Below are 18,345 nucleotides of genomic sequence, written 5' to 3'. Positions count from 1 at the left end.
TGGCAGGGGGGTTGGAGATTCATGATCCTTGAGGTCCCTTCCAATCCGGGCCATTCTGTGATTTTGTATGTTCTTAGAAGGCCACCAATCTCAGAGTAGGTAACTTGCTTGAGGACAGTCGAGATTATTGCTCTCAGAAAGCAGTGATCAGCTGGGATGCTTTGTATTTCTGTTATGTTTGCATCCTATGGGTTTTTGTTTTGTGCCTTTCCGAGGTTCTAGTATCTCTGTGCAAAAAACACTTTGTTTAAAGAATGAGAGTTCTCAGCTTCTTTTGGAGGGGTAATATCTCAAATTCTTCTGAATGTACTTAATTCTCCACTTAGCTATGTGTAAACTTGGTTGGGGGGGAAATAAAAAGCACACTTGTATTCCTACAAATACACCGATTTGAAGAAATAGAGAACTGTGAAACTGGAGATCAATATGACAAGGAATGGTTACTTTTCTGTGTTGTTTGTTTTGTTTTGTTTTTTTCCCTTAACATAATTCTCAATGGTTACATTGTCTCACAAGTTATTTATTTCCCATCCTGTCCGTTGCTGTTCTCTGTCTGTTTCTAGGTGAGATTTAACATTCTGTTTTTCTCCGTAGCAAGAATGTAATGCCGATGTTAAAAACAAAACCCCTTCTGATAGAGCGAGCAGTACAGAAGGCCCACTTTGTATATGCACTGCCAGAAGTTTTTATAGTAATACTTTGTATCTACACTCTGGCTCTAACCGTTAAATGTGCTTTTTATAGAGTACCAAGTTATAAATGTAGTGCAGCTACGGCATATTAATCTTACTGCAGAAATTTAATGAGGCAGTTGTTTTGCGATGGACACTATTGGGAGCAGAGAGCGACAGAATTTTACTTTACCACTGAGCTGAAGAAATATTCCTTGCCTGGTAATAATTATAGCCACATGATCTTAGTTTTCCTTTCTTTTGCCAGCACTTTTCCATGCAGAAGTGGCTTGGAAGGAGGTCCACTGCAAGGCAGGGAAATGGGTCGGAAAGTGGGCTGTTTTCTTGGTAGTTTGATGTTTAGCTATGGATCCTCATCGCACAAGCAGAAGTATGTAAGATAAGTTTCAAGAATACAGTTAGTCTTTGCCAGTCCACCAAGATGGCTTTTAGATATTCATTACTTTTACTTGATTTTTATATGGGTTATAAAAAGTAAATGTGGTAAAACCTCATTTTTACATGGGCAGAATAGAATTTCTGCTGGTTGGCCTGAAACCGCTCCCATACTTGAAATTAATTGAAGTCCATGGCTTTATTGCCTCCAACACTTCTAAGCCAATGCGATTTTTCATTTTCCCCAAAGTTGCAGTTTTATTAGACCAAGTTACAGCAATAACATCCCTTATGAGGAGGAGGAAGAAGGGATAGAGAGAACCACCTGCCAGGGAACACAGTAATGAGAAAATCATACTTCTTTTAATTTCCATTTATAAATAATGTTAACATAATCAGTAACAGAATACAACTGTTCTTTTTCTTCTTCTTTTCTTTTTTTTCTTAAGTGCCTTAATAGGCTGAATTTATTTCTGTTCCAAAAATACAACCCTTCTTTCCATACCAGATAATTTTGAATGATATCTGCAGATGGAGCTGGTGTGTGTGTTGTTGCTGATGCGTATTAAAAATTTTCAGTAGGTCTCTGAAATGGGAAAGGGAAGCCTCTGGAAATGACGGTGGTGTTTGCAGATATTGGGAAAGGTAATCCTATTGTCGAGCCAGTCTTTGTTGAGAGACTTGTCTGCAGTAGTTGGAGATATTGGGGAGAAAGAAATGTGAGGGATGATTGACACCCTAAAGTCCATGTGTGAACTTGAGCTTTAAACAGGAGGTTACACAGAAAGTATAGGTGACTGCACATTGCATTTCTAACATGCCTTAATTCTAGAGATTCAAAATAGGAGCACAAGTAAGCACAAGTAAGTAACTTTTCCTCAGGTTAAGTAATCATTTAGGGTTAGAACAGCTCTTGATAGAAGCCATTTGTTGTTGTAGCAAGAAAGAGTCTATTCACTAAGCATCTCTCTTTAAATACCACCTTCTTTCTGAGGTGACAACTTTTCATGGGAGCGAATCATGTTGGAAATGCATTCATGGAGAGGGGCTGAGACTGCCAGAACTCGTTTCACAAAGCTGTCACAGGCTAAACTTGAACCTGCGTCCCAGAGGGTCCCACTTAAGTGTTGACCTAAAAACAAATGTGCCAGTTGGCTAGAGCATGTATTCTGAAGTCACAGCAGAAGGGAATAAGCTTGACTGACTTCTGTCCCTGTAGAGTTTATATCTGCAAATGCAGAAGGAGAAGCAAAACATTTATTAGACTTAAAATGATTCTAATTTTAATAACTGGTCTCTAAGTAGGAAGCTTTAAATGGAGTGATTCTTCAGGCTTTTGTGCACTAAAGGGTGCGTGTGCATACGTGTGTGTGTGCTGCTGAATTCCTGTAAAGTGCAAGTGCTTCTGAATAATAAGTCTGGAGAATTCCCTCCCCTCCCTTTTCTTTCCTTCGGCATTGTACTTAAAGCAGAGTCAGACACTACCCTTATTTTAAAACAAACAGGTCTGTAAACTTTATGTGCAGCATTTAAATACTCGTGTTAAAATTCAAACCCAGTGCCCGCATTTCCCTGAGTGCTGTCAGTTTTATGAGATGAAACTTGGAGCTTGAGCTGAACAACTAATAGCAGCGATGTGCACATGCTGCCTTCCAACAAGTGCTTAATGATGTCTTAACTGTTACAAACTGACCCAACAATTATTCTTTTTCTGAGCTGTTAAGAACCTGGTGATGTTCTAAGGACTTTTATTAAAGTTGCAAAATATCTTGGAAAACTAAGTGACAGTGTGAGTTATTTAGATTCATTTAGAGCATTTGAAAATAGCTACAACACCATCCAACCCGTGTGCTTGATTAGCGTCCCTTTATGCTTTGTGGAAGTGCAGGCTGCTCTTTTACTTGGAAGCTGCTGCCCAAGTTGAAGTTTTTATGCTTGCAAGAATCTTGTGAATGTCAAAGATTGTGCTCTGGCTACACAGCAAATATGTTTTTGCCTTCAGAATGTGTTTTTTATTTTTTAAAATTAATCTGGTTTTCCTCTGTAATATAACTCCTTTAAAAATAAATTCCACCCTTTACCCCTGTCAAAGAAATTCCTCGGTTTTGATCACGAGCCACATAGCATAAGGAAGGCTTCCTGACACGGGCCTCTTCCAGTATGTGCTGTGGGTCTGTCTGCGTCTGAACAGCTGAAGGCAGGGGTGCAGCAGCGTGACCTGAAGGACGTAGACAGATGGGAAGAGCCCTGACCCTTGTGAGGGACATCAGAATGCCCACACTGCACACCGGGCAGACTGGGGATGGCTGTGTCCACAGCCCTGCAGGGTGCTGGTAGAGGACTTTTAGAGTGGAATCTCCCTCCTCCTCCTCACCTCATCCCTGTTCTAATATGAATGTAGTGGGAGCACGTTTTGGTTACTCTGTTCTCATGTAATTCTGTGTGTTCCTAACCAGTTGGACCACTCACTGAAGTGGGTCCACAGCCACCGTTGTGCTATCACTGTGGACTCAGAGCCAGCTAGCCTCTCGCTTGGCTAAAGGATGGAACATCTTAACATGCACTTGCACAACCCCCTGTCATTATGTGAGTTTATCCTTGTTTGTTAAAATGACTCATCTCAGTCTCAGCTCTCAAATAAAAGGAAAAATGAGGTGGCCAAAAAGGAGAAGGGAAGAGTGGTGAAACACTTGCATTCCTTTTGTTGGAATGTACATAACCGTTTTTCTTCTGCCTTTCACTTGTTGCACTGTGGTTCCCAAGGAAAAACAAAGTTAAGTGCCAGTTTGCTTTATTAGGGAAGGCAGATGGCTTTATTTCTGTCTTTGAAGGAAGCTTTTAGTGAAGTGGGCAAAAAGTCAGGAGCAGTTAAAGCTACTCTGTTCCTCAGAGGAGGAGGAAAAATCCTAGATTTTGTTATCTCACTTTGCATTGGTCAGCAGCAGGACTGAGCAATGCAGTGAATTGTGTGGCTTCTCTGCGGAGGGCATAGGGATGAGTGAGAACATTTCTTCTGGTTTAGGAGTTTCAGCTGGGTTCAAAACTGCTGCTCTGAGGCTGGAACTGTTCTGCTCTCCTCTAAATACTTGTTAACATGTCAAACAGACAAAGCTCTCCTTGTGCACCATTTGGGTTTTACAATAGTTAGTTTCCAGTTTTCCATGATCTGGCAAATGCAGGAACTTTGTTGGGTTTGTCTGAAGTCATAAACAAGTTCAAAGCATAGATGAAGTTTTGACCCAGGGTCTCATCTTTCTGAGGCATTGTTTGTGTCAGGCAGCACAGTGATGGAGTGTTGGAATGGGCTGTGAATAAAGATTAATTTTGTCTTTATGTAAATCAGGTGTTGTTAGTCTCTTAATTCTGGTAGTTTCCTGTGAAATGCTGTAGCTACCAGTGAAAAGAAGCTCCTGCACACTCATTGATTTGATTTTTGTTCTAATTGAAAACTAATTGCATAGGTGGTTTATCCTTTCTTATAATGATCAAAGCAGCTTCTATAGCTCTGATAAAATTGACAAACCTAACATTGAAGCATGGAAGAACTGCTCGAGTGAGAAGTGCCGCATTTGTGGGAACAGAAGAGAAATTTTCCTTTCATCGAGATTAGAAAAAAGATTAATGAATGAAACTCCTTTGCTTATTTAGCAATAAAATCTACAGCATTCTGTAGGCTTGCGCCAAATGTGTTTCTTCTCATCCTTACGATAAGAAACCTATGATTTTTTTTTTTTTTCTTTCTTTGAAAGGTTCTCTGCTTAGATGCCTGAGGTCATGGTCTTGATTTTCTTTCAGACCCTAACTGTAAACTAGAAGACAAGACAGAAGATGGAGAAGTGTTAGACTGTAAGAAAAGGCCGGATGAAGGGGAGGAGTTGGAAGAAGAAGCTGTGCACAGCTGTGACAGCTGCCTCCAGGTGTTTGAGTCACTGAGTGATATCACAGAACACAAGATTAATCAATGTCAACTGACAGGTAAACAATACTTCTCACTTTGTGGCTTCTTCCATTGTTCTGATTCCTATTTTCTGCTTCTGATCTCCCTCTTCCTTTCTCAGCTGTTTTACTCTTGTATTTGAATGCTTAGAGGTGAGACCTTTATAAATATGTTCTAGGACAGTGTTATACTGTAAATAGAGCACTATAAATTTCCTTCATACTGAAGGATAATTACTGCATCGTCACTGTATTTAAAGTGTGCTTTAGCTGTCTGTGTGCCTGGTTCATACTATCCTCTTTAACTTTCCATGTTTGCTTATATGAATATTTTCCTCAGTCGCTTGTGAACACAAGAGGGTGTTTGTAAATGAGGTTTAAGTACGGTTACATAACAGATGAATTTACACAACGGGGTGTTGTAGATCTGGTCTGGATGTTGCTTTAGTTTACTATGATAAATACAAATGTCTCTAAATGACTGTACAGTAATCAGTAACTGAAAGTTACTATCAAACAAATTGATAGAGAGAAAATGAAATCCTAGTCTTAGTCATGGAGCAAAACTGAGTGCTGATCAAATACTGCTTAGCTGAATAGAGTTGAGTGAATGAACCTGTAGCTGAGCTGAATTCCCCTCTGAAATGACTGTATGCAGTCCCCTGACATAGACATCATATGAAATCTGCTGAAGTAGTTTTGGTTTTTAGATTTAGTAGCTCTTTCAATGATACGTGCTGTGAGTTCAAGTAGATCAGCAAAAGAATGGTTGTAACAGAAGGACACATTTTTTATTAGATGAAACTTTAGTTTTGGCCTCTACAGTGTAAAATGTATTTTTTGTGCAATACTGTTATGATAAAAGCTTTTCATTATTAGAACACTGTAAACAAGGAAAGACATCCTTCCCATTTGGGAATGCTTTAAGAGAGTGTGTGCATGCTCATGTTTGGAGAACTTTTCAGGTTATTTTGGTTCCAGTAGATCCGTAGGGCTAGGTCATGAGAGGATGACTTAAAGTTCAAGTGGCAGTGCTGCTCTTGAGAGTGAAGTACAAGAAGAAGGTGATGAGAAGAGGAATAAGTGGGCAGGAGCTGATGGGAGGAGAAATGTGTACTTTTGTTAATACAGTTCTTTGCCTTTTCTTGCTTTTAAAATGTTATAACTTCAGATACAGTCAGCTTACTCATACTCTAATCGCTTCTACAAACTTCTAGAATGCATTTCTCTCTATTGCTGATGGTTTCAGTCAGTATGGATGTTCTCCTTGGACTTTAAAATACTCTTAACGTTTTCATATCCTTTTGTTAATACCTTTCTTCCTTCTTTTGCTCTGTTTTGAAAAATGGGTGGCTTCAGCTTGTCTCTTCTTTCCCTTTCTCAGGAGGCCTTCCCATTGCCCCCTGTCCACCGTATCTCCTGTTTACTTCAGATCACACTTATTCATCCCTGTGTTTTTCACTTTGATGTGATATATCAGTTTCTCCTTTCAAGTTAGTTAGTTACTGCTCTCCCTCTATACCAAAAATTGGATTCCTTCTTCTAATTGGGTTCTCTGCTTTAATTCTGCAATCAGAATGCTGTGACAAGTCCTTGCACAGTTGAATTGGGAAACTGAAGAACAAAGGGGAAAAGGAAAACAGTACGTAGGAAGAAGTCTGGAACTCTGGTCTTGAAAACATCCATTCTTGCTCAGAATTGCAGTGCTAAGTGAGAGTGAAAACAAGAACACTGGATTAGTCAATTTGGGGTGAACATGTAAAGGCAGGAAAATATGTATGGTATCAAAGAGTGGGGGATTGAAAATTAAGCTAGAAGAAAATTAAGTCCCTAAAAATACCTTTGCTTCTCTTTTAAGTAAACTTGTGTTGCTGAATGAGTAGAGGTCAGACTTTTGGAAAGCTGATGAAGTGAATAAAAGCCTGGACTGTGGATGCTTTTGGAATACCAAGTTGACAAAAAAACAATTTTTCTCAGTTTCCAAAAATAAATACCCAAAATACACCTTTAAGTTGAGTGAAATGTCTGTATGGAATGGCCAAAGCTGATGTTTCCCTCTTTCTCCAGCAAAAGAATATTGAACAAGTGGCTAACGACATGAATTCAGTCCAGGATCTGAGATTGCATGTATGACCTAATAATAAGAATGACATTTACAATAAATCTCATCCTTTTAGTTAGTTGTTTGTTTGTTTTTAGTTAATCAGTGACAAACAGTTGCCAGACACGCAGCCTACCTTTTTCTTCTGAAGCACAGTAAATATTTGACAAAATAAAACATGCTTTTAGAATGTTAGGCAAGCTCTCTTGATTCTTGACTTTCTCTTGGACTTCCATCCATGCCTTTGGGTGCCATGCTCAGATGAAAAGCTTTCGAAAAAAAGTGCTATCATGAAAGGGATTGTACATCTCATCACAGTTCTCTGGTTCTCTCCCTTTGGAGGATGCCCTATGAAACTAGCAGACACCCTAAGCTGTTTTTCAGTTGTTAATTTCTAAAGAAAGTCAAAAGGTTTCCTAAAATTGCCTGTGTCATATGTGGAAGAGGGCAGATTGCATCATCTGTCCTGATGTATGATCTTTCCATTGTGGACCTCATCTCAGGGACTGAAGAGTCACCGAGACTGTTTAGAAAGTTTCCTATTTATTTAAAAATGCCAGGACTGTCAGCCTCCTGAGTTTGTAGAGCTTCAGAACTCAAATATGAACTTCGAGTTTTCAAATGGCTGAGCAAGAAGCTGCGGCTTCTCTAGATCTTGCTGAGCTTTGGAGGTACTCTCTGAGATGCTTAGGGAGCTGCTCTGTATGCAAGAATTTGTGAACTGTGCTTATTGACCTAGTTGTGGAGTTATTTTCCACACAGATATACTAGGAAGAGCAACAATGAAATTGGTGGAACATACAAGAAGGCATAACGATGGCTTAAAGCACCTCTTAGTAAATCCCCGGAGTGTGAAATGTAAGAGCTGAGTGTCAGAGTGTCTTGGCTGACTCTAATTCTCCCAGCCTGCTACCATGCTTGAGATTGGAGCTTTCCATTGTAGATTCTCAAATTGATACTGGAGCTTCTAATTTTGTGTGTTCTTCTGAAGCATTAACGCTTCAGGAGGAGGAATGATATTGCTCTGCTGAATCTTCATTCCACTCTCAACCAAAGGCAGAAATGAGGAGAAGGGAACTGGTTAGCTGGATTATTAAACAGCAGTCCCAGTCTCTCAAAGTGTCAGTCACCGTCACCTATTCAGGGCATAGTGGAAGATGAGAGATACTTTACAACCCAGTGAGATTTGGCTCTCAGAATCTTGAATTGCTGTCCTCTTGCAGATTTTTTCAAGGGAGAAGAAAAAAAGTTCTCCCCAACTGGTTCCTTCCTGTAATCTGCTATTTGAATTGAACTCATGTTCTTTTTCTGGAGGAGGGCATAGCTGATCTTTTATTCTAATGTGTGTGCTATTGATGTTTTCAATTTGGGTCTGATCCAATATCTATTGAAGTCAATGAAAAAGTTCCCATTGACTGCAGTGGGGGATGAAACAAGCCCTTTGTGAGCTATTTAATAGTATTTTTTGCTATCTGAAATTCTTGTACTGAAGCTTTCTGAAAAGGTGATGATTTATTTATGTTAATTGCTGACAAATTCTGTGATGTTTGTGAAATACAAATAATGGATAAAGGGGAGGAAGTTGAAAAAAAAAATTCTTTGTAGTAGTTATTATAGTCACTGACAGATAAGATGCTGTACTGTATTAATTTAGTCATTACAAAATATTGGCAATAAAAATATGGTTTTAATAGTGTTTCTCTCTGAAGTTAATGCTTTTCTCACTCTATCCTTCCTGCAGTATTTCCATTTAATAACTCATGAATGACTTGCACATTGTCATCCTCTAAATTGTGTACATAAGTAAAGGACTCAGTATGATTATGAATTTTCTGTCCTTCTAGTACAAGACAGTTTGGATCCCACTGTAGGAGTGTAAGTGAAGGATCAAATCTGGTGCACTACCGATAAACCTTCAGCTTCACTTCTCTCTTATCTCTTGGAGAGAAGCTGGACAAAAAAATAACCTTTTGCATTTCTGGTATATATGCTGTTATGAGGCACAATTTGTCAGACGCTTGCCCTAATGTTTTTCTTCACTTATAATCTCTTCCCTCTGCACAATGCTTTACGCTGTTTGTTTCACCTGTCCATCCAAGTACATCCTGGGGGCTGTACTCTAGGATGTCTTCCCGGTGTAGGTGAGAACTGTCTTTCCTCTGGCTTTGTGTGTCCAAAAGCATTCATTGTCATTGAGCTTGGTTCTCTTGATGATCCTGTAGGCTGCTTTGGAATCAGAAGTCGTAATAAGAGCAATATTAGAAAAAAGAACATCCTATGGTGCTGCCTTGCACTCAATCAGTTATGCACTGAATATGCCAATCTAGTTGGCTGACTTGTTGAATAGCTCAGCAGTGATGGAAGTGTTGATACGCAGCAGATAGCTATCCCTGAATGCCAGTAAACCTAGTGCACATTATGTAACTTCCATACTAGCCTGCTGGTATCACAAGCTGTAAAACTTGTTTGAAAGCAGGCTACTGAATCATATGCAGCCCTAGTTTCAATGCTAAGGGTGTTCTGAAGGAAAAGACATAAGCTATTTTTCCACTGGGGATGTTTATTTTACCTTTAGCTGATTAGATAGACCTAGTTTTATGCTTTGGGTTCTAGCTTAATGCTAGAGGTTTGATCGCTTGAGTAAGTATGTCAGGTAGAGTTGAGTCATTCATGTTATTGCTTACCTTGTTTCTGATGCTGAAATCGTTACTTGTTGCTGCTGTGAATCCCATGCCAATGAGAAGATGCAGTTGTACTCTGCTAGCTGTGGTCGGAGGGTTCCCTCACGTATCATCTGAAAATATTCCCAGCAGGTATATTGGGTACCTGTTATTCTGGGTGCTGCTTTCTATCAGCATTGGAATATCACTAGGCTGGTCACTTCTAGCTGAGTATTTCTGTGTTTCTGATTATGATCATAATTAACTTTTGTGGGCACGGTCCTCTCACAAGGTCGATGAGCAGATCATTACCTTTCTGTATGTGTAAAAGCAAGAAGTTGTGCTTCCTAACAACTTTACAGAAAGCATGCTGGCAAGTATCATGGGCTTACCAAACAGGAGATAATAGAGATTCCTCTGTAATGGTTTCATTCTCCTCCCTCTTTTCTCATCTTCTCAGTGCCCAGGGATCTTTCATCTTTCTGAATGAGTTAGTAGTGCCAGGACCATCTCCTTCACTAGAAGACTTGAAAACCTTCTGAGGAATTTTGTCCCAGAGGATGTATGTTGTACACAGTGAGACTACAAGATAAATCTTGAGAGCATTTGATGTTGTCATGGTTTGATATCCTAGCTAGAATTGTTCTTGCTGGTAACAAGTACTGTTCACTGATTTTCATTTGTCACCATTTGTATGGTGAAAAGATATGTGGCAAGCATCCTCAATCACTTCTACAGGAAAAAAAAAGAAAAATCTGAGCTTGACAAAAGTGCTTCTGAAAACAAGAACCCTAAGAAGTTAAATCTATGATGCACCAAAAGCATATTCATCAGCCTCAGTGCAGCCAGTGGCACACTGCCAAGCACTCTTTGCCAAGTACAGTTACTTCACTTGAGAGTCACCCTGTTTCTCTTGAGAATTCCTGCACCAAGGACTGCATATGGATTTTACATTAAACGGTTATTGAATGAAAGATAAACAGTGCTTGGACTGAGGACTTGAGCTTAGGCCTCTCTTTTTCCCTTGAGGATTTCCCAGTTGCTGTTCTACAGAGACATACTTCTACTTTTCCATTTGCTTTAGATCAACAGACTTCAGATTTTTTTCTGCAAAATGACATTCTGTTTGACTGAGAGTGGAAAACAGACCCTCTCCTCCAGTTTTCCATCCTCAGCCAACACACATCGTTCAACACACTTCTTTGAGTTTGCGAATGCTGGACTTGCATCCTTTCAGAATTAAGTGATCCAGGACTGCAACTCCAAATTTTTGGTATTTGGGGAAGATGGGGAATAGGGTAATAACTACATTTTCTGCCTCTAAAGATCATAATATCAAACTCAGCAGTGAGCAATTGTGTAGCTGTTCTGTGAAGCAGCCTTCTGTGAGACTGGTCTTCCAAACATGCCTATTGGAGTAACCTATCATTGGACTCCTGTGCATTACAAAATAGCCACGGCTAATATCATGGTAGTTTGGGGAATCTGTTTCACAGAACTTTATATGCATAACTGTATGCTCCTTGGGAGGATAAATGAAGGTCTTGATAATTGCGCTCATAGGTGTTCATATCAAAATTGAGTAAACACTTTGTAGGTGTCTTTGTATTGCTCAAATGTGAGGGGAACTTCAGTGCTCTGGACCTCAAATCTGTGACAGTAGGCTGCATAGCCTTCTTGTTGTTCTTCAAAACCCCTATGCTTACCTTGTGAGACAATAGATTCATGATGAATGGCCAGCGTGGGCAGTGAGGCATAAACTCCTCCCTCTTTTGCTCAGAACCCATTAATCTCTGCTCTTGAGACCGTTAATAAGTCATAAAACCAATAGATTTTCACCTCCTGAGTATTTTAAAAGCAGCATGGTGTACTTTCTGACTTGTCTGTCAGTGACCCCTTGTAAATGAAGGCAACCAATGTCTGTATTGTGAAATTGATACTTTTGACTCGGGGAACCCCTGTAATAAACCTGTTGATAAGTACTGATTGTAAACTGCCAGAATTCCTGTTCTATTTGGAAGCAGGAAAGGAAGAAAGTGATGGTGCCTTCCAGTGAGATTTCAATGCTTCTTTTGCATCTTTCACTCATCATTTTCTCCTAACTCCTGTTTCCTGTTTTCCTCTTATATTAGCCTGATTTTTTCCCTCCCTAAAAAAGGCAATTAATCCATGGCATCAAGGATAGGGGAACTGGCATATCTAGTCTGCATCAACACGGGCTTCAGAAGTGTGACCATGAGCGTGCATGAGAGCAACAAGTTCTTTTCCTAGCTCTGATGTCCCTGAACAGCTAGAAATCAGGGGGACTGGCCCAGTACCATGGACAGAGACAGCTTCTCCTATGCCAAAGGCATCAAAGTGAGCAACTTCGATTGCTGAGCCAGAGAGGTGGTACTCTACTCAGCAAAGGGAATTCATAAAGGCATCCCCAGAGCTGTAGTTACTGGATCTGGTTCATGATACAACTGTCTCTCAGCTGTATTTTACATGTAAATAGTCTAGCAGCATATTTGGTGCTATTAGGGTTCATCTTGCAACAATCCAGGCCTTATTAAGTGAATGAAACATGGCAGCAGAGATTGCCAAAGTGCTGTTAAATGCATCAAAGTATTCATTGCTGGCCAGAATATAAATCCAATCATCCTGGGACTTGGGCATTATGTGTCTGAACCATGTTTTTGTATACTTCTGTTCAAAGCTTTTTAGTAAGTACTCTTTTGCTGAGGGTAAGGAATGAATATTGAGGACAACAGTACTCAGTTCTGTGGGTCCAAAGATTCCACATGCCTGTCAGTCAGACTGTTTTTCAGCATGAACTTAAAAGAGATTTAGATAACAATTTATCTTACTTAAGTGTCTTCTTCCCAAGTCCTGCTTAGTGTTAGGACTTATGGTTGTAGTCCTAAGCTCTGCCATAGGACATGACTATGTAGTACTTTTTGACTTAGGGCTATGAGACCATCAGTTAGATGTACTTGACATGCCATTGTGGATGACTGTAAAAGCATTAGGTCACTCTCAGGGGAGGGCTATAATAGCATTGCAAATAATTCCTCTACTGGCTTTGATATTTCTTAGTTATCAGGCTAGCTCTGCACAATTGCCCCTGTCTCCAAGTACTGGCTTGCCCAGCTCCGAAGCTTTTTCAGACTTAGCACAAATGTCTCCCTGGTACTCTGTTGAAAATCTGCCCTAGCTAGATATAGGACTTCACTTTATTACACTGACAGTCTGTTGCTGCATTTATTTATAACCGCTGCTGGGTGTTCTAAAGGTCAAGCCATTTCCTCACAAAGTGTTTCCAAGTGGGCAGTGCAGGCTATCTCTCTGTGTTACCATTTGGCTACTATACCTTTCCCATTGAATATTAACCTTGATCTCCCATTGCTCGAATGACACTTCCTCCTGTTGGAGAAGAGGGTCCAATTTCTGAGATCTGCCAGGTGATGACATGAGGTAATCCACTGACCTTTATCAAGCACTTGTGTGGAGGATGTAACTGCCAGAGCTTATTCCAGTTTTGTGAGAGCAGTACTATAATCACTATTTTATCTACGCATCTGAAATTTCTAATTCTCATTGTCCAAGGAAGACAGTTGCCTGCAGGGGAGGGGAGGTGGGGTAGGGAGAGTCATCAACACTGGCACATATGTGAAGAAGGAAAAATAGTCATTACTTACCCTATGATAACCATGCTGCTTCCAATTACTGCTGTAATCAATATGGATCCTGTGGCCAAGCTTGTTCTTGCTTTTCACTGTCCTTAGTAATACAGACTTTGAATTGTAAAGCTGATGCTGATACAGGGTCATAGCTACTCTGGCCTTTATTCAGTACAATGGGAATTCACGTGTGATTCTAATAGACACACTATTAAAAATAAAATAATGATCACATCTTGCATTCATGCACATATATACACCTACAGTTCACGTTCACTACAACATTTCAGAGAATCAGTTTCTGTAAATACTTGTTCTTTATTACATGCTTCTATTTTACTGGAATGTTTATAATATATTGTTAATGTATTACAAAATGTGTCTTGTTGCCATGACAAAACTTGTCTTTTTAAACGGTGAATTTCCTCCACCTTCTAAAATTATTTTCTTGAAATACTTGCTGTTTTTATTATTGGTGCTTGCTTTAATTACCGTTTAGAAATGAACGGAATGGGAGGTACAACGGATTATCATTACTTATATATGCAGCAGTTAAATTCATAGCTTGAAAGCCAAATGTAACAAAATGCCCCACGGCTCTTTTACACTTTGTTTAATACAGCTGTAGAAGAGCCTTAATTCATGTTTATACAATCAGTTATAGAGTATTAAGGCTTCTGAGTGATATGGTGGTTCACTAACACATAACCTCTACGGGCTCAGTTTATCCTTCCAAGCGTCATCTGAGGGGTGTAACAACAAAACAAAACAACAACACAAAGCCTCTCTTTATGGAAAAGAGAATTGCAGGAGGAGAAAGGTCCTCAAAGACACTCCATTCCCTGCGTGACTTTTGCCTAATAACCTGTCTAATGTGATTGTAAAACCTTTGCTGCTTCCATGAAGTGACTTTTTTAGAAGGGATAATGTTAAGACAAATAAAGGGTGTATATTAGTACATCCAAGATGTTCTGAGCTGTACCTTGTGCTTTTTGAGAAAGACACCTACTATATCAAATACTCCATTGTGAAAATCCACTGTGATGTTCAGATAGAAATTTAGCCCTAGCAGTGTGCAGTATTTCCAGAAAACACTGGAACCTGCAGTTCCTTTTATGAAAACTCTTCTGTTTTGTTTTGTTTCATTTTTTTGCAAGGCACCAGATACACCATTAATCTCAAAAAGTCATCCAAAATGACTGATAGTTGAGGCAAACTCTTTCTTAATGTGAACCCTTAATATTCCTAATTTTATATCCCTATACCTCTACTAAGAGGTCATAGTCCTTAGCTGGGGATATCATTTGGGAATGCTCTAGTGTAACTGAAATCTATGACCTCTTAATAAGCACCAGGAGAAAGAGATGGGGATCATTCTACAACATGCCCTGGGGGTGTTTTCCCTTCAAGAAGGCAAGCTGAAACTGTTCAACTTTTTTCTTTCTTTCAGTTTTTTACCTTCAGGGGGAAATTGATCGATTTGGAGATGATTATTCCATAATCTCTGAATTTTTCTTCTTCTACACTGCAATGGGAACTCCTTGAAGTTTAAAGGCGCTGTGTCTCCTGTGTGCACTATGGAGTGAAGCCAAGGAGTTTATGGGGACAGCAGTTCTTTTAGCACAGTTAGAGCAATAGTAGGCAAGTTTGGAATTGAAATACCAGGAGAGTATGGACAGAAAATGGTAAATTTTTAGTTAAATTTGATTGACTAAGTGTCATCACTTATCTCAATGGATGCTTCATTTGGGATTTATTTTGGGGTAAGGAACATGGGTTTTCCTAGAAATGGGAATATATAGAAGACATGTTGGAACTGAGATTTCTCATAGTAAATTGAGGGAAACTAGGAAGGTTGAGCTGGTAGTCAAATTCTAAAAAACTTGAACATGTCAAGGAGTATTTGATACTGATTAAATAATAATATGAAATGCTGGAAAAGTGATCTATGAATTTTGGATTAAATTTACTCTTTAATATATTTTATTAAAATTATGTTAAGTTTGTACATATACAAATTAAGTGATTTAATATTTTTGTCTGCAAAATTTATGAAGCACATGAAATACAGTAAATTATTTTGCCTGTGTATAAACAAGGATAGTATGTTTTTGGAACAGGGAATGAATTGCAGTGCTTCAGAATGTCTTTAGAAATAAAACTCTGTATAGGGTGGTGTCATGGACTGGCACTTCATCGATATGTATAATATATGGAAGTTCATTTTAAATTTCATAAGAATACCTGCCACTACTTATTACCTCCTTAACCATGACCAGAAGTGGTATCTCGCGTTTGTTTTAGTGCTGCATCCCAGCAGGAAGTGCAGCCTAATAACTGAGGAAGGTTGGGTGACTCATGCGGGGGAGGCTGGAGAGGGGTCAAGTTTTCCAAGTACTTTACAAATCTACCAGCTGTAAAAGTGATGGATAGGGAAATGAAACGGCAGTTGCTGATTTACCTTTCTCTGACAAATGTAGGCTTCAGCATGTGAGTGCATAACACATAAATTTTTCTGTTAACACATAAATGAACATTAATATTTTTTTCATATGTATGCATTTATTTCTCGTTGCTATTATCTGATTTCAGAATGTGGCCAGAAGTAATGCTTAGATTTTTGCAAAAATCTAATGTGTTTGATCTTTCCTGTACAATCAGTTTCTAAACAACACATGCTTTGTCCCGAACTATTTTAATATGTCAATAACCGTAGGTTTCTGTATTATTCTAATTATTCTTCTAAACTACATTTCAAATACTTTGAGCAGTTTTAATGTTTGCTTTTGTTATGATGTTATGACTAGAATATTTTGCATTAAGGACAATCTTTTCTTTCCTAAGAATCTGTGTAGCCTGAGTGGAGAATGTTTTCCAATTTAAGTCCATCAGTTGCTGGTTTTAATCTTTGCTTCACCGAGACCAATGGAAATGTCATTATTATGTTCACTGAGGGCAGGATTTCTACTAGTGAGTTCAAATACTCTTTGGATTGTGTGATTGCTCTCAGGATTTTTCTTTGTGGCACTCAGATCTCTGCCTTTCCAACACTCTTTTCAAAATACTCAGTACTTAACAAACGTACTTCCAAATAGATTTTCCAAAAAAGCTGACAGTCAGTGGTATTAACCCTGTAGTTACAAGTGCTTTCCCATGGTTCATTAGTCTGAAAGCGGTAAAGCTTCCCTTGTCTGCCATGATGAGAGCTTTCAAAAGCAGAGGCTAAGGAAATGAAGAATGAGGTTTATCTCATTAAAAGTAGATACTGCCACTTCTGTGACCTTCTCCACCTGTCATTGTCTTTGATTTTTCTCTTGTTATTTGGTATGCTTATTCTTGCTGCTGAGGCTTTACTTTTTTTCTCCTGTTATCTTTGTACTTTCCGTGCTCTTACTGAGTGTTTCTGGTGGTGTGCTTTTATTTCTATCATATTTTCAGCTATCAGCAGGTCAGGTATCCCTGCAGTTCTCCCTTTGGCTGAGGAGGGTGGAGATGATTTTCTCCAGTGCTGCAGTATCCCACTGTGTCTCTCCTTCTTGTCAGTTCTCCCTCTTTTTTCACTCTTCACTTTTCCACTGTTTGTTCCCTTTTTGCCTCTAGGATCTCCAGAATAGTGCTACTATTCCCATTGGGTACTTCAGTAGGAACAACAGACTGCAAAACCCATTCAGTATACTTAGTTTCATTCTGCTGGACTATCTTTATACTGCTTTTTGTAGGAACCAAAAACATAGATGCTCTATGCTCAGGTCTACAGCCTATCTTGTTATTTGCGCAGTCATTCAGTATGGTGGTCTCTTTCTTGATTTGGTCACTTTTTAACCATTTTTATTAACATTCTGACTTCTGTCTAATGCTTCCTATACCATAGTGGATAGTACTGAAAATATTGCATAATATTCCCAAACTGTGGGAACATTTGTCCTTCATAGCATGTTTGGTAAGCTACACAACTTGTATTTTTTGTCAAATAATAGGCATATTTGACCCTGATTTATTGCTGAGGATGAGTTTGCTTATGTTGAGTTGGTTTCATGAGAAGCTATTGACTTTTCTGTTGCATTTCAGTTATTGGTCAGTGTCAAAAGTGCTTAAAATTACTTGTGTAGTTCTCCTCTATGTGTGTGGAAATAGGCCCGATACAATTTAAAGACTAAGTTCTACCTATTGCAAAATTCATAGGCTTCAGTACAAAATCAAAGAAAAATTCTCTCTGCTGTAAGTCCCACAGATCTTTTCATAGAATATTTTTGAAACTGCACCTCAGTTAGTGAATCTCATGACATGAGTGTGGTGAAAGGGGATACCAGATGTAACTGGTTAATAAATAATTGTTCAGTATGTCAGTATTGTTTTTCACATGTGGGACAAGCTTTACATTTGATATGCCTTAAGAACTGTACGATACCTCTCAGCCTCTCTCTCTATGCTCGGAATCTTTTTTACAACTATTAATCTACAGTACCATGATACGTTGCCAACACTGCAGAAGATAGCAGCTAAGACTAAGACTAAGACATAATAGGGGGAGGCAGGAAGCTCCAGCCAAGAATAATGTGGCAAATCTCCTGCTCTTGTGAAAAATATCACAGGATTTCTGCTGCCCACAAGAAGCAGATTGCACTTCAGTTTCTTAAGGCATAAGGGGTGGATTGTTTTATGCATGCATTGTCAAAAAATGGCCAATGCTTTGTTTTTCAGGTGAGTCATATACGTGGGAGCTGCATGTTTCAGAATGGTATCGCTCTCCTTTGTCACTCCTTCATTTTGGATGCAAATGTCAGTATGGTCGCTTCTATAAGATGTGGGGACGCTGGCTGTGGTGTCCCAGCCACTGGTAGAGAAACTGCTCCCACATGCAAGGGCTTTAAGTCCCACCCCATTCTGAATCATGGAGTCGAGGAGGTGGCTCAGGGTAG

At 39.2% G+C, this 18,345-nt stretch overlaps 1 protein-coding gene across 2 annotated transcripts in view; it reads left to right on the top strand.

Annotated features, from left to right (window-relative positions):
* ZNF521 (zinc finger protein 521) overlaps nt 1-18,345 on the top strand; it is a 217,540-nt gene that overhangs the window by 2,397 nt on the left and 196,798 nt on the right. For both annotated transcript variants that reach the window (XM_031552839.1, XM_031552840.1), the window contains exon 3: nt 4,863-5,042. In XM_031552839.1, the coding sequence (XP_031408699.1) occupies nt 4,863-5,042 (180 nt within the window). The remainder of the gene's footprint in view (nt 1-4,862; nt 5,043-18,345) is intronic.

The sequence above is a fragment of the Meleagris gallopavo genome, chromosome 3, assembly GCF_000146605.3.
Source record: "Meleagris gallopavo isolate NT-WF06-2002-E0010 breed Aviagen turkey brand Nicholas breeding stock chromosome 3, Turkey_5.1, whole genome shotgun sequence".
Classification (NCBI taxonomy): Eukaryota; Metazoa; Chordata; class Aves; order Galliformes; family Phasianidae; genus Meleagris; species Meleagris gallopavo.
The sequence above is the reverse complement of the archived record's forward strand: the minus strand, read 5'-3'. Positions and strand labels throughout refer to the sequence as shown.